This window comes from Artemia sp. Qi Xiang Cuo, chromosome 19 (genome assembly GCF_049724085.1).
Source record: "Artemia sp. Qi Xiang Cuo chromosome 19, ASM4972408v1, whole genome shotgun sequence".
In the NCBI taxonomy this organism is placed as follows: domain Eukaryota; kingdom Metazoa; phylum Arthropoda; class Branchiopoda; order Anostraca; family Artemiidae; genus Artemia; species Artemia sp. Qi Xiang Cuo.
This window is the reverse complement of record NC_142812.1, coordinates 17,659,049-17,686,985: the sequence shown is the minus strand read 5'-3', so window position 1 is coordinate 17,686,985 and position 27,937 is coordinate 17,659,049. Positions and strand designations below refer to the sequence as shown.

The 27,937-nt window shown below is 35.8% G+C and overlaps 1 protein-coding gene across 1 annotated transcript in view; it reads left to right on the top strand.

The window, feature by feature from the left end:
• The window catches only part of LOC148940563 (uncharacterized), a 101,421-nt gene that overhangs the window by 39,186 nt on the left and 34,298 nt on the right, over positions 1 to 27,937 (top strand). Inside the window, exon 6 of the mRNA XM_089105017.1 lies at positions 13,154 to 13,311. Coding sequence (XP_088961143.1) covers positions 13,154 to 13,311 — 158 coding nt within the window. The remainder of the gene's footprint in view (positions 1 to 13,153; positions 13,312 to 27,937) is intronic.

The following is a 27,937-nucleotide window of genomic DNA, read 5'->3' as shown; positions in this document are numbered from 1 at the left end:
ACTGGACTAAAAAATGGAATATATAATCACAATTTTTAAAGGACTGTTTCAAAATCGTAGCGAAACTAATTGAGAGGAATACACAAATATATTCAATTATTTATGACCTAACACGAATACTATTATCCCTCAAGATCAGAGTTAAAGTCAGTCATGAATGATATACTGAGTATCAAGATGTAGAGAGAAGACATCTGCAAAGAAGGAGATAAGAAAACTACTTAGAAAGGGATAATATAGTTTAATCCTACACAAAGTGCGGTAATGGCAGCCGCGTGGGCGTCGACAGAGAGCAGATCAAGAAATACGCTCAGGTGCCTGCACGAACTTGATCTACAATTTATGCATACGTCAATACAACCCCAGTGGGAAGATGTTCTAGCCACAGTAGCCATTCGAGATGTCTACCGAGGCTTCGTAGGTGCCCTATGCGCCCAAGAAGGATTAAGGCATGGTAGGCCTAACAGTCATACCCACCCTAAGACCCGCTTCAGTTTAGTTAATTTTACCTGGCAAGAAGAAAAACCAAGTAAAGAATCCACCTCTGAAGTCGATGTAAAGTCCAGGCACTGGCTTTCATATAAAGACGTTTCTTATTATAAGCCAAACAGTGCTGAACCAACAAAAATAGTATTCCTTATATTTTGTTAAAAAGGATCCAGTGACACGGTAGATTTTTTTTTATCTAATTCCAACCATGATAAAATGAACATATTAGCAAGCATTGTTGTCATATGTTTACAATGGAGCTGTACCACTGTTTGTCAAAATCCTGCCAGGAGATGGGCAATTTTCTCAATTACCTCAAAAGTTTGGTGAATTTTCATGAAAATTTTTTATTCTTGGAGTTTTGATTGTAGGGTAGATTTTGAGATTTATTTCCTTCGCAGAAATTTTAAGGATAATGGTTGCATTCCCCAAGACAGATGATGCTCAAAAGGCAGCTTTACAGGAAATTATATAAAAAAGTTTTTTCAACTGAAAGTAAGGAGCAACATTCAAACTTAAAACGAACAGAAATTATTACGTATATGAGGGGAGTCACCCCCTTGTCAACACCTCGATCCTTATGGTAAAGTTCGAACTTTGTCCCAAGTCTTTAAGAATGACTCGTGAATCACAAAGGTCGTTTAATCAGAAGCAACGCTATAGCGTTGCCTATAGTAAAGGCCGTACGGCTCCAATGTTTTATTTTTTATTTATTTATTTGTTTTTTTCCCAGAGGCACTTCATATGGAAGGGGTCATCGAAAAAATTCAAAGGGACTCATTCGATTGGAAATCGAGAGTTCTAGTGTCTTTTTTTAGGGTCAAAAGTGATTGGAAGGCAAGGAACACCGCTTCCACGCCCACCATTTCCCCAAACACATCCAATCAAAATTTTGAGATAGCCATTATGTTCTACGTAGTTGATTTCCAGATGGAAATTCTGTTTTTGAGGAGGACACTCCCCCGCAGCCCTCAGGGCAAGGGTTGTAAGTTATGCCCGGGGGGCATAGAAGCTTTTTATTGAAAGCTTTGTCGTAGAAACTTGAAAAATGGCTCGTTCAATTGGATATTGAAAGGGCTAGTGCCCTTCTTAATAATAGAAAGCGATTGGAGGGCAACTAACCCCCCTCTCATGTCCATTATTTCCCCAAGCACATCCAATCAAAATATTGAGATAGCCATTTTGTTCAGCTTAGTCAAAACTTCTGAAAATTAGGTCTTTGAGAATGACAAACTCTCGATAGCTCTCAGGGCAAGGGTTGTAAGATATGCCCTGGGGGCATATAAGGTTTTCATAGAAAGCGTTGTCGTAGAAACTTCAAAAAGGGCTCATTAGATTGAAAATTCAAATGACTAGTGCCCTTTTTAATAGACGAAAGTGATTGGAAAGTAACTAACACCCCTTCCACGCCCACAATCTCCCCAAACACATTCAATCAAAATTTTGAGATAGCCATTTCGTTCAACGTAGTTGAAATTTCTGGAACTTGTATCTTTGAGCATGACACTCCCCCCAAGGTCTTCAGGGAGGGGGGTTATAAGTTATACCCTGGGGCTTATATGGTTCTTATGGAAGGAATGCTCGTATAAACTTCAAAGAAGGCCCATTTGATTGGAAATTGAAAGTTCTAGTTCACTTTTTAAGCGTCAAAAGATATTGGAGGGTAGCCAGCCCCCTTCCACGCCCTTTTTTTCCAAATGCAGCAAATAAAATTTTGAGTTAGCTATTTTGTTAAAAATAGTTCAAAGATCACATAACAAAAACTCCGGTATCGACACAGCCTTCCAGGGCCGGGGGGAGGCGTTGTAAGTTATGCCCTGTGGGCATATATGGTTTCTATGGAAGAGATGCTCGTATAAACTCCAAACAGGGCTCATTTGATTGGAAATCGAAAGTTCAGTTCACTTTTTAAGATTCAGAAGAGATTGGAGGGCACCTAGCCCTCTCCTGATAAGAACTTTGAGATCCGATAAAATTTTTAAAATAGCCATTTCTTTAAAAATATTTCAAAGGCAAGATATGAAAAACTCCTGGGTCGACGCAACCCTCCATGACGCGGAGGCATGCGTTTTAAATAAAGCTCTGGAAACATACATCATTATTATGGAAGGTGAGTTTATATTAAATTCGGAGAGGGTTCATTTGATTGGAAACTGAAATTTCTCGTTCATTTTTTAAAAATAAAAAAAGACTGGAGGGCAACTAGCCCTCCCCCTCCACGTCATAGATGCATCAGATAAAAATTTTGAGGTAGACATTTTGTTCAAAATAGTTCAAAGTTCAGAAAAACTCATATTTGGTTGTTATGGAAGGGATGTTCGTATAAACTTCATAGAGGGCTAATTTGATTGGAAACTGAAAGTTATAGATCAGTTTTTGAGAGTCAAAAGAGATTGGAGGGCAACTATCCCCCCAACGCTCCTTTTTTCCCGAATGCATCCGATAAAAATTGAGATAGCCTTTAAGTGTAAAATTGTTCAGAAGTCAGATAACAAAACTCAGGTGTCGAAACAGCCCCCCAGGACTCTGGGGCAGGCTTTGTAAGTTATGCCCTGGGGCATATATGGTTCTTATGAAAGGGATACTCGTATAAACTTCAGAGAGGGCTCATTTGATTGGAAATTGAAAGTTCGAGCTCACTTTTTAATAGTCAAAAGAGATCCGAGGGCAACTAGCCCGCCCCACGACTTCTTTTTCCAAACCCATCTGATGAAAGTTTTAAGATAGACATTTTGTTAAAAAAAAAGTTCAAAGCTCAGATAAGAAAAACTCCGGTGTCAATACAGCCCCCCAGAGCCCGGGAGAAGGCGTTCTAAGTTATGCCCTAAGGGCATATGTGGTTCTTATTAAATGGATGCTCGTATAAACTTCATAGAGTGCTCTTTTGATTGGAAATTGAAAGTTCTAGTTCATTTTTTAAGAGTCAAGAGATTTAAGGGCAACTAGCCCCCCCATGACCTTTTTCCCCCAAACCCATCCGCTACAGATTTTGAAATAGCCAGTTTTTTAAAAATTGTTCAAAATTTAAGATAACAAAAACTCCGGTGTCAACACAGCCCCTCAGGGCCCAGGGGGTAGGCGTTGTAAGTTTTGTCCTGGGGGCGTGTATGGTTCTTATGAAAGGGATGCTCGTATAAACTTCAGAGAGGGCTCATTTAATTGGGAATTGAAAGTTCTATTTCACTTTTTAAGAGTCAAGAGATGTCTGAGGGCAAATAGCCCCCCCCCACACTCTCTTTTTCCCCAAGCCTATCCGATAAAATGTTTAAAATAGTCATTTCATTACAAATAATTCAAAGGTCAGATAAGAAAAACTCATGTGTCGACGAAACCCCCCATGGCCCGGAGGCAGGCGTAGTAAGTAATGCTCTGGGGGCATATATCATTTTTATGGAAGGAATGCTTGCATAAACTTTGGAGAGGGTTCATTTGATTGGAAATTGAAAGTTGTCATTCACTTTTTAAGAGTCAAAAGAGATTGGAGGCCAACTAGCCCCCCCACCCTCCCCGTCCTAAATGCATCAGATAAAAATTTTGAGGTAGACATTTTGTTAAAAATAGTTCAAATTTCAGATATAAAAAACTCTGGTGTCAAAACAGCCCCCCAGGGTCAAGGGGGTAGGCGTTGTAAGTTGTCCTGGGGGCGTGTATGGTTCTTATGAAAGGGATGCTCGTATAAACTTCAGAGAGGGCTTATTTGATTGGAAATTGAAAGTTCTATTTCACTTTTTAAGAGTCAAGAGATGTCTGAGGGCAACTAGCCCCTCCCCCCCCCCCACACTCTCTTTTTCCCCAAGCCTATCCGATAAAATGTTTAAAATAGCCCTTTCATAAAAAATAATTCAAAGTTCAGATAAGAAAAACTCCTGTGTCAACGAAACCCCCCATGGCCCGGAGGCAGGCGTAGTAAGTAATGCTCTGGGGGCATATATCATTTTTATGGAAGAAATGCTTGTATAAACTTTGGAGGGGGTTCATTTGATTGGAAATTGAAAGTTGTCATTCAGTTTTTAAGAGTCAAAAGAGATTGGAGGGTAACTAGACCCCCCTCCTCCACGCCCTAAATGCATCAGATAAAAATTTTGAGATAAATATTTTGTTAAAAATAGTTCAAAGTAGATAACAGAAACTCTGATGTTGACACAGCCCCCCAGGGCCCGAGGGTAGGTGTTGTAAGTTATGCCCTGGGGGAATATTTCGTTTTTATGGAAGGAATGCTCGTAAAAACTTCAGAAAGGGCTCATTTAATTGGAAACTGAAAGTGTAATTCACTTTTTAAGAGTAAAAAGTGATCGGAGGGCAGCTAGCCTCCCCCAACACTCCAATTATTTTTTCCCAGACGCACTTCATTTTGAAGGGGTCGTGATATAAACTTCAAAGGGGGCTCATTTCAAAGGTGGCAAGTTTTTTTTACTTTGATATTATTACTTTGATACCAGTTTTGATACTTTGATGAAGATTTGATATTTTTTTTAAAGTTTAATTTTGAAATGAGGAATTTTTAAAAACTTGAAACTTTTGCAATCAAAAACGAACAAATATTAATTAAAAAACTTTTCTATAAGTTTTTCAAATAAAAGTAAAGGTCATTCTACACTTACGCTCAGCAGATACAAATACCTGTTAAAATTCAAAATCAAAACGACCAGAAATTACTATTAAAGAATAAATGAAACCCAAAACGAAACAGAAACTAAATAAACAATAATAGGAAAAAACATACAACAAGTAATAATATAAATGAATAAATAGATCTTAAAGCGAGTAATACTTAATTTGAATATGAAAATCAAGCTTAAAACGATAGAAAATATTTTGCTATTGATGCTATTGAAGTATAAATGAAACTTAAAACAAACAGAAATTAAATAAAAAATCAATGCAAACAAACATACAATAGATATTAATGTAAATGAATAAATAAATCTTAAAACGAGTGAAACTTAAATTGAACATGCAAATCAAGCTTGAAACGAAAAAAAATTTATACAAACAAGAGTTTTGATATCGCCTCCTTCTCTCACTGTAAAAGTCTAAAACCTACTGCGTCATGGGCGCTTTACTGAAAACTATATGCGTCTTGAACAGTCTTGGAAAGTATAAACAAAATCAAACTGAGTATTTGATATATAATGATATTAGTTGTTGAAAGATCCATCAGTTCAATAATTCATTTCACTCTAATCTCCATTTTATTTTCAGTGCTGAAAGAACTGGAAAAGAAAATATTTGTAATATAATTCGTTTTCAGTGAAGCGCCAATGACGCAGTAGGCTTTTAGTTTTTATTTACAGTTAAGAAAGGGAGCAGTATCCAAATTCTTGTTTGTAGTGAAACTATATTCGTCTTGAACAACTTTAGGAAGAACTAATAAATTAAACCGAATATTTGATGTATAATGATATTAATTGCTGAAAGTTCATCAGTTCATAATTTTACTATAATTTTAATGTTTATTTTCAATGCTAAGTACAAAAGAAAATATTGTAATAAAATTGGTTTTTTTTGGTGTTATAGATCAGACAAAAATTTTGAGGTAGCCATTTTTAAAAAAAAAAATTCAAGGGTCAGATAACAAAAACTCCGGGGTCGACAAATGTTGCACAAACATAATATTTGTAATATAATTCGTTTTGTAACTAATTAATCATTTGAAAAAAATTAGTTATTTAAAATCAATGAATCAATACAAATGTAGAGCATTGACCTATGGCAATCTGTTCAGAAAACATTGAAAAAGTAATCAGAGGTAACGCTATAGCGGTGCCTATAGTAAAGGCCACACGACTCCAATGTTTTATTATTTATTTATTACTTTTTTTCCCAGAGGCACTTCATATGGAAGGGGTCGTCGTATAAACTACAGAGGGGGCTCATTCGATTGGAAATTGAAAGTTCTAGCTCAGTTTTTGACAGTCAAAAGAGATTGGAGGGCAACTAGCCCACCCCCTCCGCAACGCCCCTTTTCCCCCAAATGCATCCGATAAAATTTTGAGATAGCCATTACGTTAAAAATTGTTCAAAAGTCAGATAACAAAACTCAGGTGTCGGCAAAACCCGCAGGGCCCGGGGATAGGCATTGTATGTTATGCCCTGTGGCATATATGGTCTTTATGAAAGGGATGCTCGTATAAACTTCAGAGAAGGCTCATTTGACTGAAAATTGGAAGTTCGAGCTCACTTTTTAATAGTCTAAAGAGATCCGAGGGCAACTAGCCCCCCACGCCTTCTTTTTCCAAACCTATCTGATGAAAATTTTGAGATAGACATTTTGTTCAAAATAGTTCAAAGGTCGGATAAGAAAAGCTCCGGCGTCAATACAACTCCAGGGCCCGGGGGAAGGCATTTTAAGTTATGCCCTAAGGGCATGTATGGTTTTTATGAAAGGAATGCTCGTATAAACTCCATAGAGAGCTCATTTGATTAGAAATTGAAAGTTATAGTTTACCTTTTTAGAGTCCAGAGATTTAAGGGCAACAAACCCCCCCCACGCCCTTTTCCCCAAACCTATCCGCTACAAATTTTGAGATAGCCAGTTCCTTGAAAATTCTTCAAAAAGTAGCTAAAAAAAAACTCCGGTGTCAACACAACTCCCCAGGGCCGGGGTCTAGGCGTTGTAAGTGTTGTCCTGAGGGCGTATATGGTTCTGATGAAAGGGATGCTAGTATAAACTTCAGAGAGGGCTTATTTGATTGGAAATTGACAGTTCTAGTTCATTTTTTAACAGTCAAAAGATATTCAAAGGCAACTAGTCCCCCCCCCCCAAACACACCCTTTTCCCCAAACTCATCCGATAAGAAATTTGAGATAGCCATTTAGTTAAAAATATTTCAAACATCAGATCAAAAAACGAGCAGAAATTAACATAAGTTGGGCTCAAAACTCTTATGCCTTCCCAAGGCCAGAACATAATTTGCACTTTACTGAAAAAATATAAATGTTTTTACTCTTATAACTTTAATAAATCTAATACTATTAACATTTTGATTACTAAATATCAGTATATGTTTATTAAACTGACAATACACATTCATTTGTATTTTTTTCAGCAAAGTGCAAATTTTGTTCTGGCCTTGGGAAGACATAGGGGTTTTGATCCCAACTTTTGTTAATTTGTGCTCGTTTTGAGTTCGACTCGGTTATTTATTGTAATTTCTGTTCATTTTGGATTTCATTTATTTATGCTGATTTGTGGTAGTTTCACGCTTGATAGATTATTTGATTTTACTTTTCTCATTTTTTGTTTAATGGAGTTCTTTACTTTTCTTTGAAAAACTTATTTTGTGGAAATTTTTTTTTTAATTTCGGTTCGTTTTATATTGACATAGTCTTTTCAGGGAAAAAGAAAATAATACTTTAAATATTTTCGTTTTTTTAAGAATCTATAGTTTGGCCTGCTATTTTTATCCTGGAGAAAAATTTCCAGCAATTTTTAAGAACATGCACCCTTTTAAAAATCCGGACACAAATAGTAGTGTTTAATTTAGTTTCATACCTCCTCTGGTTGACCTGAAATGGGAAATCTTGATACAATTCGCCAAAAAATCTGTTTACTTTCCTTGATAGCTTGGATACACTCACGCTATTTTGATTTGGTTAAATTTTAAGAGAAGAAGTAGCCCCGAGATTCTGAACATAATACCCTTAATCGTTATTGGGATACTGCTGAGATGCCTTATTGGTAATTACCATTAACAAGGTGCATTTTGATTTATTTTTAAGGCAACATTTAGTTTTTAAACATAAAGGCAAGTGGGAGGGTGGGCGTGGGAGGGGGTTTAGTTGCCCTCCAATCACTTTCTACTATTAAAAAGAGCATTAGCAGTTTCTATTTTCAATCGAATGAGCCCTTTTCGAAGTTCCTACGACAACTCCTTCGATACAAAATGCCCTGGTCTAAACAAAAAAAAAAAAAAAAAAAAAAAAAAAACATTATACGCACGTCGATCTTTATTATAAAAATTTCAAGCCTTCCAATCCCTTTCGACCATTAAAAAGGGCACTAGGCCTTTCCATTTCCAATCGAATGAGTCCTTTTTGAGTTTCTACGACAACATTTTCTATAAATCCCTTATATGCCCCCAGGGCATAAATTACAACCCTTACCCTAATGACTGTCAGGGTGGTTGTCATCCTCGAAGACCTAATTTTCAGAACTGTCAACTACGTTAAACAAAATGGCTATCTCAAAATTTTGATTGGACGTGTCTGGGAAAATGATGGGCGTGAGAGGGACATTAATTGCTCTCCAATCACTTTCAACTATTAAAAAAGGCACTAGCCCTTCCAATTTCCAATCAAACTAGCCCTTTTGAAGTTTCTACGACAACGCTTTCAATAAAAACCTTATATGCCCCCAGGGCATAAGTTACAACCCTTGCCCTGAGGGCTGAGGGGGGGGGGGGTTGTCATCCTGAAAAACCTAATATCCAGAACCTTATGCAACGTTGAACAAAATGGCTATCTGAAAAATTTGATTGGATGTGTTTGGGGGAATGGTGGGCGCGAGAGGGGGGTTAGTTACCCTCCAATCACTTTCAACTATTAAAAAGAGCACTATCCTTAAAAAGGGCACTATTTCCAATTGAATGAGCCCCTTTTGAAGTTTTTACGGCAACTCTATATATAAAAACCATATATGTCCCCAGGGCGTAATTGACAGCCGTTGCCCTGAGGGGTCTGGGGGGTTGGCCATCCTTAAAGACATAAGTTTCAAAACTTTCAACTACGTTGAACAAAATGGCTATCTCTAAATTTTGATTGCTTGTGTTTGGAGAAATGGTGATCGTGAGAGGGGGGTTAATTACTCTCCATTCACTTTCGACTATTAAAAAGGGCAATTTCAATTTCCAATCAAATGAGCCCCTTTTGAAATTTCTACAACAAATTTCTATATAAGCCTTATATCCCCCCAGGGTATAACTTAAAACCCTTGCACTGGGGGCTCTGATGGGGTTATCATCCCAAAAGACCTAATTTCCAGAACTTTCGACTACGCTGAACAAAATGGATATCTAAAAATTTTGATTGGATATGTCTGTGGAAATGGTGGGCGTGAGAGGGGGGTTAGTTGCCCTTTAATCACTTTCGACTATTTAAGGGGCACTAGCCCTTTCAATTTCCAATCGAAAGAGCCCTTTTTGAAGTTTCTACAATATCGCTTTTTATAAAAACCTTATATGCCCCCTGTGCACATCTTACGAACCTTGCCCTGAGGGCTGTGGGGGTGGAGGGGTTGTCATCCTTAAAGACCTAATTTCCATGACTTTCAACTGCGTTGAATAAAATGGCTATCTAAAAATTTTCATTGGATGTGTTTGGGGAAAACGTGGGCGTGAGAGGGGGTTAGTTGCCCTCAAATCACTTTCGAGACTATTAAAAAGGGCACCAGTCCTTTAAATTTCCAATCGAATGAGCCCTTTTTAAAGTTTCTACGACAAAGATTTCAATAAAAACTTATATGCCCCCAGGGAATAACTTACAACCCTTGCGCTGAAGACTGTGGGGGGAGTGTTCTAATCAAAGGTATAATTTCCTGAACTTTAAACTGCGTGGAACAAAATGGCTATCTCAAAATTTTGATTGGATGTTATCGAGGAAATGGTGAGCGTGGAACGGGTGTTAGTTGCCTTTCAATATCTTTTGACCTTTAAACATGGCGTAAACCGGTCTAATTTCCAATTGACTAAGTTTCTACGAAATTTCTGAAGTTTCTAGGACAGCAGGATCTCTAGGGACTTCTTATGGTCACAGGAAATAAGTTGCCACTCTTGCCCTGAGGGCTGTGGGGAAGGGGGGGGGGGGTTCTCATCCTCAAAGACCTTATTTCCAGAACTTTCAACTACGTTGAACAAAATGGTTATTTTAAAATTTTGATTGGATGTGTTTGGAGAAAAGGAGGGCGTGAGAGGGGGGTTAGTTGCCCTCCTATCACTTTCGACTATTAAAAAGGGCACTAGCCCTTTAAATTTCCAATCGAATGAGCCATTTTTGAAGTTTCTACGACAACACTTTCTATAAAAACCTTATATGTCTCCAGGGCATGACATAACTCATAACCCTTGCCCTGAGGGCTGTGGGGGAGTGTCCTCCTCAAAAACATAATTGCTATCTGGAAAGTAACTACGCTGAACAAAATGACTATATAAAAATTTTGATTGGATGTGTTTTGGGAAAAGGTTGGCGTGAGAGGGGAGTTAGTTACCATCAAATAACTTTCGACCATTAAAAAGAGCACAAGGCCTGCGAATTTCCAATCGAATGAGACCTTTTTCAAGTTTCTATGACAAATATTTCAATAAAAACTTATATGCCCCCAGGGCATAACTTATAACCCTTGCCCTGAAGACTATGGGGGGAGTGCCCTGCTCAAAGGTATAATTTCCAGAACTTTCGACTACGTTGAACAAAAAGGCTATCTCAAAATTTTGATTGGATGAGTTTGGGAAAATGGTGGGCGTACAAGGGGTGTTGGTTGCCTTTGAATCCCTTTCGACTATTAAAAAGGGCACTAGCCATTTCAATTTCCAATCGAATGAGCCCTTTTTGAAGTTTCTACGACAACGCGTTCTATAAAAACCTTATATGCCCCCAGGACATAACTTACAACCCTTGCCCTGATGGCTGTGGTTGGGTTGTCATCCTTAAAAACGTAATTTCCAGAACTTTCAAATGCGTTGAACAAAATGGCTATCTCAAAATTTTGATTGGATGTGTTTGGGGAAAAGACGGGTTTGATAGGGGGGTTAGTTGCCCTCCAATCACTTTTGACTATTAAAAAGGGCACTAGCCCTTTGAATTTTCAATCGAATGAGCCTCTTTTGAAGTTTCTACGACAACCCTTTCTGTAAAAATCTTATATGCCCCCAGGGCATAGCTTACAACTCTTGCCCTGAGGGTTGTGGGGGAGTGTCCTCCTCAAAAACATATTTGCTATTTGGAAATTAACTACGCTGAACAAAATGACTATCTCAAAATTTTGATTGGATGTGTTTGGAGGAATGGTGGGCGTCGAAGGAGTGTTAGTTGCCTTCCAATCACTTTCGACTATTAAAAAGGGCACAAGCCTCTCCAATTTCCAATTGAATGAGCCCTTTTCAAAGTTTCTACGACAACTTCTTTGATACGAAGTGCCCTGGTCTAAAGGAAAAAATAATACATTGTACCAACATCGTTCTTATATGTCCCCAGGACATAACTTAAAACCCTTGCCCTGATGGTTTTGGGGGACTGACCTCCTCAATAACATATTTTGTATCTGCAAATCAACCACGCTGAACAAAATGGCTACCTCAAAATTTTGATTGAATGTGTTTGGGGGAATGATGGGCGTGGGGGGGGGGGGCTAGTTGCCCTCCACTTTCTTTCGGCTATTAAAAAGGGCACAAGCCACTCCAATTTCCAATCTAATGAGCCACTTTCGATGTTTCTACGACAACTCCTTCAATGCGAAGTGTCCTGGTCTAAGACAAAGAAACAAAAAAATAATACATTGTGCCAACATCATTCTTTACTTAGGCAGCGCTATTGCACTGCCTATGAAAGGGCGGGGCGTTGAGGAAGGGATAGCCCCTTTCATATACGGAATAATTTCTGTTAATTTTAAGTTTTAATGTTGCTCTTTAATTTCAGTTAAGAAAAAACCCTGCTTTTTATTTAATGACAGTAATGAGACCAAAGTGTTAATTTTATATTTCGTTTGAACAGAATGGAATTTTCTTTTTAATGTTCAGGAAAGGACCTTTCTTGAAAACTTTCTAGCCTACCTGCTCGGAAAACACTAAAAATCACTATTGCCTCTTTGGTAGTTCCACCCGCTTTGATTGACAAACTCGCCAACAGAAAGGAAAAAAAAATCACTGTCTTTTTAGTCAAATTTCAAACCACCAATTTTCCACAGGTTTTTATGATGGCTAGTCCCCTGAGAGAATTCACTTACACCCCTTTTGTCTTTGAGACGGTCAGCCAACGCTGTGGTTCACAAAACGATTTTTAAGGTTCCGTGCCGCCTTAAACCGTATCAAATTGGAAACTTGTATCAGAGGATTTTGTTCACACGGTCAAATGTATATTATTAAAAAGCTGGTTGGGTCTATGAACATTCGTTGACTATAGAAACGTTTCGGCATACAAAAAAAAGAAGATGGAGCGATAATAATATAAATAACAGTATAAAAAACATTAAAGACACAGACTCTACAAAGCACAAGACAATCTCAATAAATTTGGTATGGGTACTCAAAGGTGTCATCACCGATATCCTTTGGATGGTTCAATTTTGAGAAATAGGAGTAATGGGGGTCAACAATAATGGGGTCGAATTGTCTTACAAGACAAGAATTGTGTGTCCATTTGGGGAGACGTAAATGATATCTTATGAAACAAAAGAAAAACTGACCGAAATTTTGACTTGTCTGAATTTGTAAATAATTTCTAGAAAGTTTCAATATACAGAACGTGCGGTAAGGGCATGGAATGAAGAAACTTGGAAAAAACACGGTATAGTTGTGTGTTATGGTATATGGTTATGTGTTGCGGAAAATTCAGTTAAATGAGCTTTAGAGCCAGTGTTGAAAGGAGAAATTTCTGAATCACTGCAATTTCCAAAAGTCGACTTTGTGCTATTCTGTGCTACTAAATATGCCTGTATTTTTTTACTTTGTAGCTGGCCCCCTCTTGCAAGGATATGATACAGTTTTGTACTTGGCAAAAGAAAATTATTGATTGCAGAAAATATTTCATTCTCAGGCCCAGTGACGAAGGGCTGTGCTGTGTTTTCAACGGGGCTTCATTGCTTCAACGCCTAAGAAATAATTCTAATATGTAAGTTCTTTAGCAGCATTTATAACTTTTACATATTAGCTTGACAATTCATAAGATAAGTTTACTAAAAAAAATTAAAAAACAATGACAACATCTTTAAAAACTATCAGTGAATATCATTAGATTGTCAATGATGGCTGTTTCCATTCTTAGAATCAATTATTAATTCAAAACTTACCTTACAGGAAAAAACAGTACTCTTTATACTCTTGAACTGGCAACAATATCTTCCAGCCTTTTACCCTCAGGTAAAGAGTTCCACGCCTGAAGTCCTATAAAACGCGGAAACAAAGCTGCTCGTTAAGTACTCCCTGCCTCACAAACTATCCCCGAAGAATTTTAGGTGTTAAAAGAGATAGACCTAAATATTTTCCTGAAAGCATTCAGGCTTACATCAATTCAAACGGTGATAAACACAAATAGTTGGTTGGTATTCTCTGAACTTGTTTACTACACTGTGTATGTTTATTATGTATCTTTTATGTGTATGCTATGTATATAATAATTTATTTTTTGACCCACTAACATTATAAAAAAGTGGAGTAACAAAAGAAAATAAAAGGTAAAGACATACAAAACAAAACACATGCAAAACAATATCAATATAAAGAACTACAAATGCAAATCAGAACAATCGAAAAGAGGATGAAAAGGACCCAACCGCTTGCAGGCCTCATCTTTTAACTTGGAGTACAACTTATTATGAGACATCAATATATCAGTTGCATTAAACATTCGAATAATCTTAGGGTTTCTATGCCAGCGAGGCAAATACAAAAGATATTTACAATAACGGAAATACAAAACTCTAATATCCTGCATATCACTAGTATAAAAAAAATGGGCGCAAACCTGATAGAAAAAGAATGGAATGGTCGCAGTATGTAGAATAGAGTTTTAGCCAATGCCTTACGAGAATGTCGGCCGCGATTTGGGACAATTTTAGCATAACCTGCTTTAAGCTTATTCTTAATATCTGCAAGTGCACTAGCACGGATAGCTGAAATAGAAGAGCAGATACTAATCCTGAGCCAACGCAACGCAGGAGCCAGCTTAACTGAAAAAGAACTACAACTCAAATTACTACTTGGGCTTTTAGCATTGAAAACTAAATACTCACATTTTCAGCATTAAGCACGAGGCTAATCTTTTCTAAAAGCTTAGTAACAAACTGGGTAGACTTAGCTAGGGTGAATTTTGAACGGCTAATAAGTAATAAATCATCTGCATAAGCAATTTAAGATAAATTAGTTAGACCCGTAAAACACGACGGAAAAATACGAGAAAGCACAGGGTATAAACAAGCATTAAAAATGTATGGTGACAGAACCCCTCCCTGCCTAAGTCCAGACCGAATAGGAATATTACCAAAAAAGACCTCTCCTGATCGAAGTTGAACATATGAATTTGCATACCAAAAACGAAGGACACATATAACAGAGGAATTCACTCCAAGCTGGGTAAGAGAATACCATAGTTGGCTGTGAAAAACCGAATCAAAAGCTTTTGAAATATCTAACGCACATAAATGAACTTCAGATCCATCTTTTTGTGCTTGAATTGAAAAAGAAGAAAGAATTCGATGCGCATGTTGGCATCCTATATTTGGTTTAAACCCAAATTGATTGGACAGATAATCAACTTTTGGAAGAATTTCAGGAAGCAGGACATATTTGCTCAGCGAACAGGCTAACGTAATAGGTCTATATGACGCGCAATTAGTCGGATCTTTCCCACGATTAAGAATCGAAGTGACATTCCCGCACAAAAAAGAATCAGGCATCAAAGACGTAAATAGACAAAAGTAGTTACCTATTATGCACTTTCACGGATACAAGCGATGTATCCGTGAAAGTATAGGCACTTGAAAGTTTACATACATATCTATGCCTTAGGCGTAAGTTTGAATGTAAGCTTTCAATGCATTATACGGTTACCAGGGTCATTTGCCTATTACAATGAACTCTACATGGGTTGATAGACATGTTTTCTATTATGACACCCATTTTTGGAGGACAGCCAGAGAGAGCGATGGTCACACTAACTACTTGATTAGTAGTTGGATTCGGATATAAGGAGTAATTTTCATTGTATTTCATATTAGTAAGAGAATTGAATTCAAAGAGAATGTCTCACGGGTAATTAAAGAATGGGGTGCTTACATCAGATACTTAATAGATTTGACGCTTACAAGTGACATTGCTAGAGTCAAATATATTTGGTGTTGGTGATATTATAACCCTCCAAGTCCCCTGGGGAAAGGGCTGCACAGTGTATCGGTATCGGAAGTATTATTTTTGGGCGTATTGGTATCGCAGGTATCTATACAGATTTGTAGTAAGTCGTATAAAGGTTGAAAATCCTACATGCAGACTATACGCCTGAGGCAGTGGGTATGTGTGTAGGTTTTCAACGAATTGGGGTTACCAGGGTCATTAGCAAAGAGGTATCATTTCTATAGATGGTATAGTAATTAGAAATATCATATAGAATTTGCTTGAGGGTATATACGGTGCGTACGTTCCCATACCAAACAGGTTGGTTATAATCTGTTCTAATTCAAGTTTTTTCTGGCACAATTAACTGAATTTCTATTTCATGACATACAAGTTTTTTTTTTATGTTAAATCCGTGTTGGAAAAACCGATGTATCTTTTTAGTTTTCTTTACATTACATATTAGTAAGAGACTTGAATTCAAAGAGAATAGTTTTTATTTGCAAGGATATTAGTAGAGGAAAAAAATGAGGGATGCATTTACATTATTGGAGATTAATGATGGAGCTAACAACAGTGATGTAATTACTTCTTTAGTTTACGAGATTTGCGAATTTTTTTTTGCGAAAGGATATTTGCGAAAAGATATTTGCGTAGACGCTTACAAGGGGCATTGCTAGAAAGTATTCAATAGCTTAATTGAAAAGTAACGATAGAATGACATTATGACTTGACCTAGCTTTACCTCTCCGATGTGGTCTGTCTACTACATCAGAAACGTTGGAAAAATATTGGCCAGTTAAAATGACAGGGCTGACAAGTGTTATGAGGGGGGTGGGTTGCAGAGAGGGGGGAGTTGCACGAGGGTTCAGTTAAAGAGGATACAGTTGCACGGAGGGTTTCGGTTATACACGGGTTCAGTTACAAGGGGGTTCAGTTGCACGGGGGTACCCCTTATTGTGGTCGTAACTCGGGCTCCCTGTTTTCAGAAACGCTTCACTATACATAAGGCGAGGGTGTCTTTCTGAACTTTATGTGTGAGGCATAGGTAACTATGTAGTTTAATTAATTAGATGAGGAATAGAGGTTTTTGTTTGGCGCGGAAAAATTCGACTTGTTACATATTCTGGTAAAGATTCGACTATAACTAAGGCTATAGAGTCTGTCTGAACTTTCTGTCGGGGGCGGGGGTAAGTATTTAGTTTAAATAGTTCGAGGAGGAATTGAGTTGTGTGGAGGGTGTTGAAAAATGGTCCGTGTTGAATATTTGGGTAAACATACGGTTAAGAAACGCTTCACTATAAATAAGTCTATAGTGTCTTTCTTAACTTTCTTTGCGAGGCAGGGATAACTATTTAGTTTAAATAATTCTAGGAGGAATTGAGTTTTGTGGAAGGTGTGGAAAAATGGTACTTGTTAAATATTCGGGTAAACATTCGACTATAAATATGGCTATTGCGTCTTTCTGAACTTTCTTTTGGAGTAGGGGGTAAGTATTTAGTTTAAATAAATATAGGAGGAATTGAGTTTTGTGGATGGTGTTGAAAAATGGTAAGTGTTGAATATTTGGGTAAACATACGGATAAGAAACTCTTCACTATAAATAAGGCTATTTTGTCTTTCTGAACTTTCTGTTCGAGGCAGGGATAACTATTTAGTTTAAATAATTCTAGGAGGAATTGAGTTTTGTGGCTGGTGTGGAAAAATGGTACTTGTTAAATATTCGGGTAAACATTCGACTATAAATAAGGCTATTGCGTCTTTCTGAACTTTCTCTTGGAGGCGGGTGTAAGTATTTAGTTTAAATAATTCTAGGAGGAATTGAGTTTTGTGGATGGTGTTGAAAAATGGTAAGTGTTGAATATTTGGGTAAACATACGGATAAGAAACGCTTCACTATAAATAAGGCTATTGTGTCTTTCTGAACTTTCTGTGCGAGGCAGGGATAACTATTTAGTTTAAATAATTCTAGGAGGAATTGAGTTTTGTGGCTGGTGTGGGAAAATGGTACTTGTTAAATATTCGGATAAACATTCGACTATAAATATGGCTATTGCGTCTTTCTGAACTTTCTGTTGGAGGCGGGGGTAAGTATTTAGTTTAAATAATTCTAGGAGGAATTGAGTTTTGTGGATGGTGTTGAAAAATGGTACGTGTTGAATATTTGGGTAAACATACGGCTAAGAAACGCTTCACTATAAATAAGGCTATTGTGTCTTTCTGAACTTTCTGTGCGAGGCAGGGATAACTATTTAGTTTAAATAATTCTAGGAGGAATTGAGTTTTGTGGCTGGTGTGGAAAAATGGTACTTGTAAAATATTTGGGTAAACATTCGACTATAAATAAGGCTATTGCGTCTTTCTGAACTTTCTCTTGGAGGCGGGGGTAAGTATTTAGTTTAAATAATTCTAGGAGGATTTGAGTTTTGTGGATGGTGTTGAAAAATGGTAAGTGTTGAATATTTGGGTAAACATACGGATAAGAAACGCTTCACTATAAATAAGGCTATTGTGTCTTTCTGAACTTTCTGTGCGAGGCAGGGATAACTATTTAGTTTAAATAATTCTAGGAGGACTTGAGTTTTGTGGCTGGTGTGGAAAAATGGTACTTGTTAAATATTCGGGTAAACATTCGACTATAAATAAGGCTATTGCGTCTTTCTGAACTTTCTGTTGGAGGCGGGGGTAAGTATTTAGTTTAAATAGTTCTAGGAGGAATTGAGTTTTGTGGTTGGTGTGGATAAATTGTCCTTGTTAAATCTTAGGGTAAACATACGGTTAAGAAACGAGACACAATAAATAAGGCTATTGAGTCTTTGTGAACTTTCTGTGCGAGGCAGGGATATCTATTTAGTTTAAATAATTCTAGGAGGAATTGAGTTTTGTGGATGGTGTGGAAAAATGGTACTTGTTAAATATTCGGGTAAACATTCGACTATAAATATGGCTATTGCGTCTTTCTGAACTTTCTGTTGGAAGCGGGGGTAAGTATTTAGTTTAAATAGTTCTAGGAGGAATTGAGTTTTGTGGATGGTGTTGAAAAATGGTACAGTTGCCTAATTCCGTGTGGTTTTCCTTTACTTGGTGGTCATTAAAAACGAAATTTTTGTGTTAAATAAGTAGTTTTTGTATCTTTTAAAAGAGCTTTACGGGGATTGGAGACTAGTTACCGGATTCCGTGTGGTTTTCTTTACTTGATGGTCATTAAAAACGGAATTTCTTGTGTTAACTAAGTTGTTTTTCTATCTTTTAAAAGAGCAGGCCGTGGATTCAGAGACTCAGTTACATGATTCTGTGTGGTGGTCATGTTAATTGTGGACATTAAAAACTAAATTATTGTGTTAAATAATTAGTTTTTGTATATATTAATATTGATTTTCTGGTATTGAGAGATTCAGTTGTCGGATTCCGTGTGCATTTTCTTTACTTGATGGTCATTAAATACGAAATTTTTGTGTTAAATGCAAGTAGTTTGTGTATCTTTCAATAGTGTTTAAGGGGTTTGTGAGATTTACCTTGTCACAGTTAGTATTTTCTTGATTTGTCATGGTTCATTAAAAACGAAATTTCTTGTGTTGAAATCAAGTAGTTTTTGTATCTTTTAAAAGTAGTTTTACGGGGATTGAGAGACTCAGTTTTACCTTGTCACAGTTACATTTTCATGATTTTGCAAAGTTCATTTTGAATTTCTTTCGTTGAAATGCAAGAGTTGGAATATTTCAGTAGTGTTTGGTTGTGGTTTACCTTGTCACAGTTCCATTTTCTTGATTTTTCAAATTTCATTTTTAATTTATTTTGTTGAAATGCAAGAGTTGGAATATTTCAGTAGTGTTTGGTTGTGGTTTACCTTGTCACAGTTACATTTTCTTGATTTTTCAAAGTTCATTTTGAATTTCTTTCGTTGAAATGCAAGAGTTGGAATATTTCAGTAATGTTTGGTTGTGATTTACCTTGTCGCAATTACATTTTATTTATTTTTCAAAGTTCATTTTGAATTTCTGTCGTTGTTATGCATGAGTTTGAATATTAGAGGTGTGTTCGGTTCTCTTTTACCTTGTCACAGTTACATTTTCTTGATTTTTCAAAGTTCATTTGGAATTTGTATCGTTGAAATGAACTATTTGTAATATTTCAGTAGTGTTTGTTTATTGTTTAACTTGTAACAGTTACATTTTCTTGATGTTACATTTTATTGATTTTTAAAAGTTCATTTTGAATTTCTTTCCTTGAAATTGAAGAGTTGGAATATTTAAGTAGTTTTTGGTTGTGGTTTACCTTGTCACATTTAAATTTTATTGATTTTTTCAAATTTCATTTTGAATTTCCTTCGCTGAAATGAAAGAGTTGGAATAGTTCAGTAGTGTTTGCTTGTGATTTACCTTGTCACAGTTACATTTTCTTGATTTTTCAAAGTTCATTTTGAATTTCTTTCGATGAAATGCAAGAGTTGGAATATTTCAGTAGTGTTTGTTTGTGTTTTACCTTTTCTCAGTTACATTTTCTTGATTTTTCAAAGTTCATTTTGAATTTCTTTCGCTGAAATGCAAGAGTTGGAATATTTCAGTTGTGTTTGGTTGTGGTTTACCTTGTCACAGTTACATTTTCTTGATTTTTCAAAGTTCATTTTGAATTTCTCGCTGAAATGCAAGAGTTGGAATACTTCAGTGTCACAGTTACATTTTCTTGATTTTTCAAAGTTCATTTTGAATTTCTTTCGTTGAAATGCAAGAGTTGGAATATTTCAGTAGTGTTTGGTTGTGTTTTACCTTGTCACAGTTACATTTTCTTGATTTTTAAAAGTTCATTTTGAATTTCTTTCGTTGAAATGCAAGAGTTGGAATATTTCAGTTATGTGTGGTTGTGATTTACCTTGCGCAATTACATTTTCTTGATTTTTCAAAGTTCATTTTGAATTTCTTTCGTTGAAATGCAATAGTTGGAATATTTCAGTAGTGTTTGGTTATGTTTTAACTTGTCACAGTTACATTTTCTTGATGTTTCAAAGTTCATTTTGAATTTCTTTCGTTGAAATGCAAGAGTTGGAATATTTCAGTAGTGTTTGGTTGTGGTTTACCTTGTCACAGTTACATTTTCTTGATTTTTCAAAGTTCATTTTGAATTTCTTTCGTTGAAATGCAAGAGTTGGAATATTTCAGTAGTGTTTGGTTATGGTTTACCTTGTCACAGTTACATTTTCTTGATTTTTCAAAGTTCATTTTGAATTTCTTCGTTGAAATGCAAGAGTTGGAATATTTCAGTAGTGTTCGGTTGTAGTTTACCATGTCACAGTTACATTTTCTTGATTTTTCAAAGTTCATTTTGAATTTCTTTCATTGAAATGCAAGAGTTGGAATATTTCAGTAGTGTTTGGTAGTGGTTTACCTTGTCACAGATACATTTTCAAGATTTTTCAAAGTTCATTTTGAATTTCTTTCGTTGAAATGCAAGAGTTGGAATATTTCAGTAGTGTTTGATTGTGGTTTACCTTGTCACCGTTAAATTTTCTTGATTTTTCAAAGTTCATTTTGAATTTCTTTCGTTGAAATGCAAGAGTTGGAATATTTCAGTAGTGTTTGGTTGTGGTTTACAGTGTCACAGTTCCATTTTCTTGATTTTTAATATTTAATTTTGTTTTTATTCGTTGAAATGCAAGAGTTGGAATATTTCAGTAGTGTTTGGTAGTGGTTTACCTTGTCACAGTTACATTTTCTTGATTTTTCAAAGTTCATTTTGAATTTCTCTCGTTGAAATGCAAGAGTTGGAATATTTCAGTAGTGTTTGCTTGTGGTTTACCCTGTCACAGTTACATTTTCTTGATTTTTCAAAGTTCATTTTGAATCATTCAAGAAACGTGATTAAACACGTTTTTAAACTACATGCTATTTGCATGCCTTTCCTTGGCACCTTTCCAAACGAGTGGGGATTCCCCGCTGGTTCCTACACATTGCAAAAAGTGAGCAGTACGAAAACTCCACATTTTCAACCAGACTGGTTTTTTAGACAACACACCCACAGAGATGACACACACACATAGAAACGAGACACGCACAGACACGACACACAAACAGAGTCATAGTGAGAGAGATATCCAAAAGTTGGGTTGACCTAGGTTCACTTAGAGTGGCGCGCCACTCTAAGTGAACCTAGGTCAATCCCAACTTTTTTGATATCTCTCTCTCACTATGACTCTGGTTGTGTGTCGTGTGTGTGTGTGTCTCGTTTCTATGTGTGTGTGTGTCGTCTCTGTGGATGTGTTGTCTAAAAAACCAGTCTGGTTGAAAATGTGGAGTTTTCGTACTGCTCACTTTTTGCAATGTGTAGGAACCAGCGGGGAATCCCCGCTCGTTTGGAAAGGTGCCAAGGAAAGGCATGCAAATAGCATGTAGTTTAAAAACGTGTTTAATCACGTTTCTTGAATGATTCAAAATGAACTTTGAAAAATCAATAAAATGTAACTGTGACAGGGTAAACCACAAGCAAACACTACTGAAATATTCCAACTCTTGCATTTCAAGGAAAGAAATTCAAAATGAACTTTGAAAAATCAAGAAAATGTAACTGTGACAAGGTAAACCACTAACCAAACACTACTGAAATATTCCAACTCTTGCATTTCAACGAAATAAAATAAAACATAAATTTTAAAAATAAATAAACTGGATTATGTAAAGTTTAAACAACTACAAAACACTACTGAAATCTTACAACTTGTTAATTACAAATAAAGATAGAATAATTGAACTTTTAAAAATCAAGAAAATTTAACGGTGAGACTGTCATCAACACCAACCCATTTCTGAAATAGTCACACTAATGCATTCAAACAAAACAAATTAAAAATGAAATATGAAAAAACTTGAGAATGTAACTGTGACATGGTAAACCATCGCATAACGCCTAAGACCGCTTACAAGTCCAGAAGTGCTATGAATTACAAACAAATGTTAAGATAATACAAGTGACCAAGAAACTCTTAAAAGTTAAAAAGCAACAAAAAAAAAATTAAATATTAATACAATTGAATATCAAAGAAATAAATACAAAATGAACTTAGAAAAATTATGCAAATGTAACTTTGACAAGGTAAACCAAAACCAAACACTACTGAAATATTCCAACTCTTGCATTTCAACGAAAGAAATTCGAAATGAACTTTGAAAAATCAAGAAAATGTAACTGTGACAATGTAAAACCCAACCAAAACACTACTGAAAAATTCCAACTCTTGCATTTCAGAGATCCAAATTCAAAATGAACTTTGAAAAATCAAGAAAATTTAACTGTGACAAGGTAAACCACAACAAAACACTACTGAAATATTCCAACTCTTGCATTTCAACGAAAGAAATTCAAAATGAACTTTGAAAAATCAAGAAAATGTAATTGCGAAAGGTAAATCACAACCAAACATTACTGAAATATTCCAAATCTTGCATTTCAACGAAAGAAATTCAAAATGAACTTTGAAAAATCAAGAAAATGTAACTGTGACAAGGTAAAACACAACAAAACTCTAATTAAATATTCCAACTCTTGCATTTCAAAGAAAGAAATACAAAATGAACTTTGAAAAATCAAGAAAATGTAACTGTGACACTGAAGTATTCCAACTCTGTCATTTAAGCTAAAGAAATTCACAATTAACATTGAAAAATCAAGAAAATGTAACTGTGACAAGGTAAAACAAAACCAAACACTACTGAAATATTCCAACTCTTGCATTTCAGCGAAAGAAATTCAAAATGAACTTTGAAAAATAAAGAAAATTTAACTGTGTCAACGTAAAACACAACCAAACACTACTGAAATATTCCAACTCTAGCATTTCAACGAAAGAAATTCAAAATGAACTTTGAAAAATCAAGAAAATGTAACTGTGACAAGGTAAACCACAACCAAACACTACTGAACTATTCCAACTCTTGCATTTCATCGAAAGAAATTCAAAATGAACTTTGAAAAAATCAAGAAAATGTAAATGTGACAAGGTAAACAACAACCAAACACTACTGAAATATTCCAACTCTTCCATTACAACGAAAGAAATTCAAAATGAACTTTGAAAAATCAAGAAAATGAAACATCAAGAAAATTTAACTGTGACAAGGTAAACCACAACCAAACACTACTGAAATATTCCAACTCTTTCATTTCAACTAAACAAATTCAAAATGAACTTTGAAAAATCAAGAAAATGTAAATGTTACAATGTCAAACACAACCAAACACTACTGAAATAGTCCAACTATTTCATGTCAAGGAAAGAAATTAAAAATGAACTTTGAAAAATAAATAAAATGTACTTGATCAAGGTAAAACACAACCAAACATTACAGAAATATTACAACTCTTGCATTTCAACTAAAGAAATTCAAAATGAAATTTGAAAAATCAAGAAAATGTAATTTTGACAAGGTAAAACACAACCAAACACTACTGAAATATTCCAACTCTTGCATTTCAACAAAAGAAATTCAAAATGAAATTTGAAAAATCAAGAAAATGTAACTGTGACAAGGTAAAACACAACCAAACACTACTGAAATATTCCAACTCTTGCATTTCATCTAAAGAAATTCAAAATGAACTTTGCAAAATCATGAAAATGTAACTGTGACAAGTTAAAACTGAGTCTCTCAATCCCCGTAAAGCTATTTTAAAAGATACAAAAACTACTTATTGAACACAAAAATTTCTTTTTTAATTACCATAAATTAAAGTAAATAAACTCTTAATCTGTAAACTTAGTATCAAAAAAAAATTAAATCTCTTTTAAAATATAAAAAAACTAATTATTTAACCCAAAAATTTTGTCTTTAATTACCATCAAGTAAAGAAAAATCACACGGAATCCGGCAACTGAGTCTCTCAATACCCGTAAAGCTCTATTAAAAGATACAAAAACTACTTATTTAACACAAAAATTTAGTTTTTAATGACCACCAAGTAAAGGAAAACCACACGGAATCCGGTAACTGAGTCTCTCAATCCCCGTAAAGCTCTTTTAAAAGATACAAAAACTACTTATTTAACACAAAAATTCCGTTTTTAATGACCATCAAGTAAAGAAAAACCACACGGAATCCGGTAACTGAGTCTCTCAATCCCCGTAAAGCTCTTTTAAAAGATACAAAAACTACTTATTTAACACAAAAATTTCGTTTTTAATGACCATCAAGTAAAGAAAAACCACACGGAATTAGGCAACTGTACCATTTTTCAACACCATCCACAAAACTCAATTCCTCCTAGAACTATTTAAACTAAATACTTACCCCCGCCTCCAACAGAAAGTTCAGAAAGACGCAATAGCCATATTTATAGTCGAATGTTTACCCGAATATTTAACAAGTACCATTTTTCCACACCAGCCACAAAACTCTAGTCCTCCTAGTATTATTTAAACTAACTAGCTACCCCTGCCTCGCACAGAAAGTTCAGAAAGACACAATAGCCTTATTTATAGTGAAGCGTTTCTTAACCGTATGTTTACCAAAATATTCAACACTTACCATTTTTCAACACCATCCACAAAACTCAATTCCTCCTAGAATTATTTAAACTAAATACTTAACCCCGCCTCCAACAGAAAGATCACAAAGACGCAAAAGCCTTATTTATAGTCGAATGTTTACCCGAATATTTAACAAGTACCATTTTTCCACACCAGCCACAAAACTCAATTCCTCCTAGAAATATTTAAACTAAATAGATATCCCTGCCTCGCACAGAAAGTTCAGAAAGACACACGAGCCTGATTTATAGTGAAGCGTGTCTTAACCGTATGTTTACCCACATATTCAACACTGACCATTTGTCAACACCATCCACACAACTCAATTCCTCCTAGAACTATTTAAACTAAATACGTTCCCCCTCCTCCAAGAGAAAGTTCAGACAGACGCAATAGCCTTATTTATAGTCATATGTTTACCCGCATATTTAACAAGTACCAATTTCCCACAACAGACACACAACTCAATTACGCCTAGACTTATTTACAGTAACTACGTCCCCCTGCCTCGCACAGAAAGTTCAGAAAGACACAATAGCCTTATTTATAGTGAAGCGTTTCTTAGCCGTATGTTTACCCAAATATTCAACTCGTACCAATTTTCAACACCATCCACAAAACTCAAGTCCTCCTAGAATTATTTAAACTAAATACTTACCCCCGCCTCCAACAGAAAGTTCAGAAAGACGCAATAGCCATATTTATAGTCGAATGTTTAACCGAATATTTAACAAGTACCATTTTTCCACACCAGACACAAAACTCAATTCCTCCTTGTATTATTTAAACTAAATAGTTATCCCTGCCTCGCACAGAAAGTTCAGAAAGACACAATAGCCTTATTTATAGTGAAGCGTTTCTTAACCGTATGTTTACCCAAATATTCAACACTTACCATTTTTCAACACCATCCACAACACTCAATTACTCCTCGAGCTATTTAAACTAAATACTTACCCCCGCCTCCAACAGAAAGTTCAGAAAGACGCAATCGCCTGATTTATAGTCGACTGATTACCCGAATATTTAACCAGTCCCCTTTTGCCACTCCAGCCCCACAACTCAATTCCTCCTAGAATTATTTAAACTAAATAGTTATCCCTGCCTCGCACAGAAAGTTCAGAAGGACACAATAGCCTTATTTATAGTGAAGCGTTTCTTAGCCGTATGTTTACCCAAATATTCAACACGTACCATTTTTCAACACCATCCACAAAACTCAATTCCTCCTAGAATTATTTAAACTAAATACTTACCCCCGCCTCCAACAGAAAGTTCAGAAAGACGCAATATCCTTAGTTATAGTCGAATGTTTACCCGAATATTTATCACGTACCATATTTCCACACCAGCCACAAAACTCAAGTCCTCCTAGAATTATTTAAACTAAATAGTTATCCCTGCCTCGCACAGAAAGTTCAGAAATACACAATAGCCTTATTTATAGTTAAGCGTTTATTAACAGTATGTTTACCCAAATATTCAACACTTACCATTTTTCAACACCATCCACAAAACTCAATTCCTCCTAGAGCTATTTAAACTAAATACTTACCCCCGCCTCCAACAGAAAGTTCAGAAAGACGCAATAGCCTTATTTATAGTCGAATGTTTACCCGAATATTTAACAAGTACCATTTTTCCACACCAGCCCCAAAACTCGAGTCCTCCTAGAATTATTTAAACTAAATAGTTATCCCTGCCTCGCACAGAAAGACACAATAGCCTTATTTATAGTGAAGCGTTTCTGAAAACAGGGAGCCCGATTTACGAAAAAAAAAAGGGATGGCCCCCGTGCAACTGAACCCCCCGGGTAACTGAACCCGGGTATAACCGAAATCCCACAGGGCCACTGTCTCCTCTTTAACTGACCCCTCGGGCCCCTCGCCCCTCTATGCACCCCCCCCCCCTCCAAAAACTTTTAAGCCCATTAGTTTTAAATTGACAATATTTTTAAAAAGTTACTTAAGTATTATAAATACCACATCGGCGAGGTAAAGCTAGGCCAAGTCACAATGTCATTCTATCGTTACTTTTCAATTAAGCTATTGAATACTTTCTAGCAATGCCCCTTGTAAGCGTCTACGCAAATATCTTTTCGCAAATATCTTTTCGCAAAAAAAAATTCGCAAATCTCGTAAACTAAATAAGTAATTACATCACTGTTGTTAGCTCCATCATGAATCTCCACTACTGTAAATTCACCCCACGTTTTTTTCCTCTACTAAGATCCTTGCAAATAAAATATATTATCTTTGAATTCAAGTATCTTACTACTCTGTAATGTAAAGAAAAATAAAAAGATACACCGGTTTTTCAGGCACGGATGTAACCTAAAAAAAAACCTTGTTTATCATGAAATAGAAATTCAGTTAATTGTGCCAGAAAAAACTTGAAGCAGAACAGATTATGACCAACCTGTTTGGTATGGGCACGTACACACAGTATATACCTTCAAGCAAATTCCATATGATATTTCAAATTACTATACCTTCTATAGAAATGATACCTCTTTGCTAATGACCCTGGTAACCCCAATTCGTTTAAAACCTACACACATACCCATGCCTAAGGCGTATATCTGAATGTATATTTTTAACCTTTATACGACTTACTACAAATCTGTATAGATACCTGCGATACCAATACGCCCAAAAATAATACTTCCGATACCGATACACTGTGCAGCCCTTTCCCCAGGGGACTTGGAGGGTTATAATATCACCAACACCAAATATATTTGACTCTAGCAATGTCACTTGTAAGCGTCAAATCTATTAAGTATCTGATGTAAGCACCCCATTCTTTAATTACCCGTGAGACATTCTCTTTGAATTCAATTCTCTTACTAATATGAAATACAATGAAAATTACTCCTTATATCCGAATCCAACTA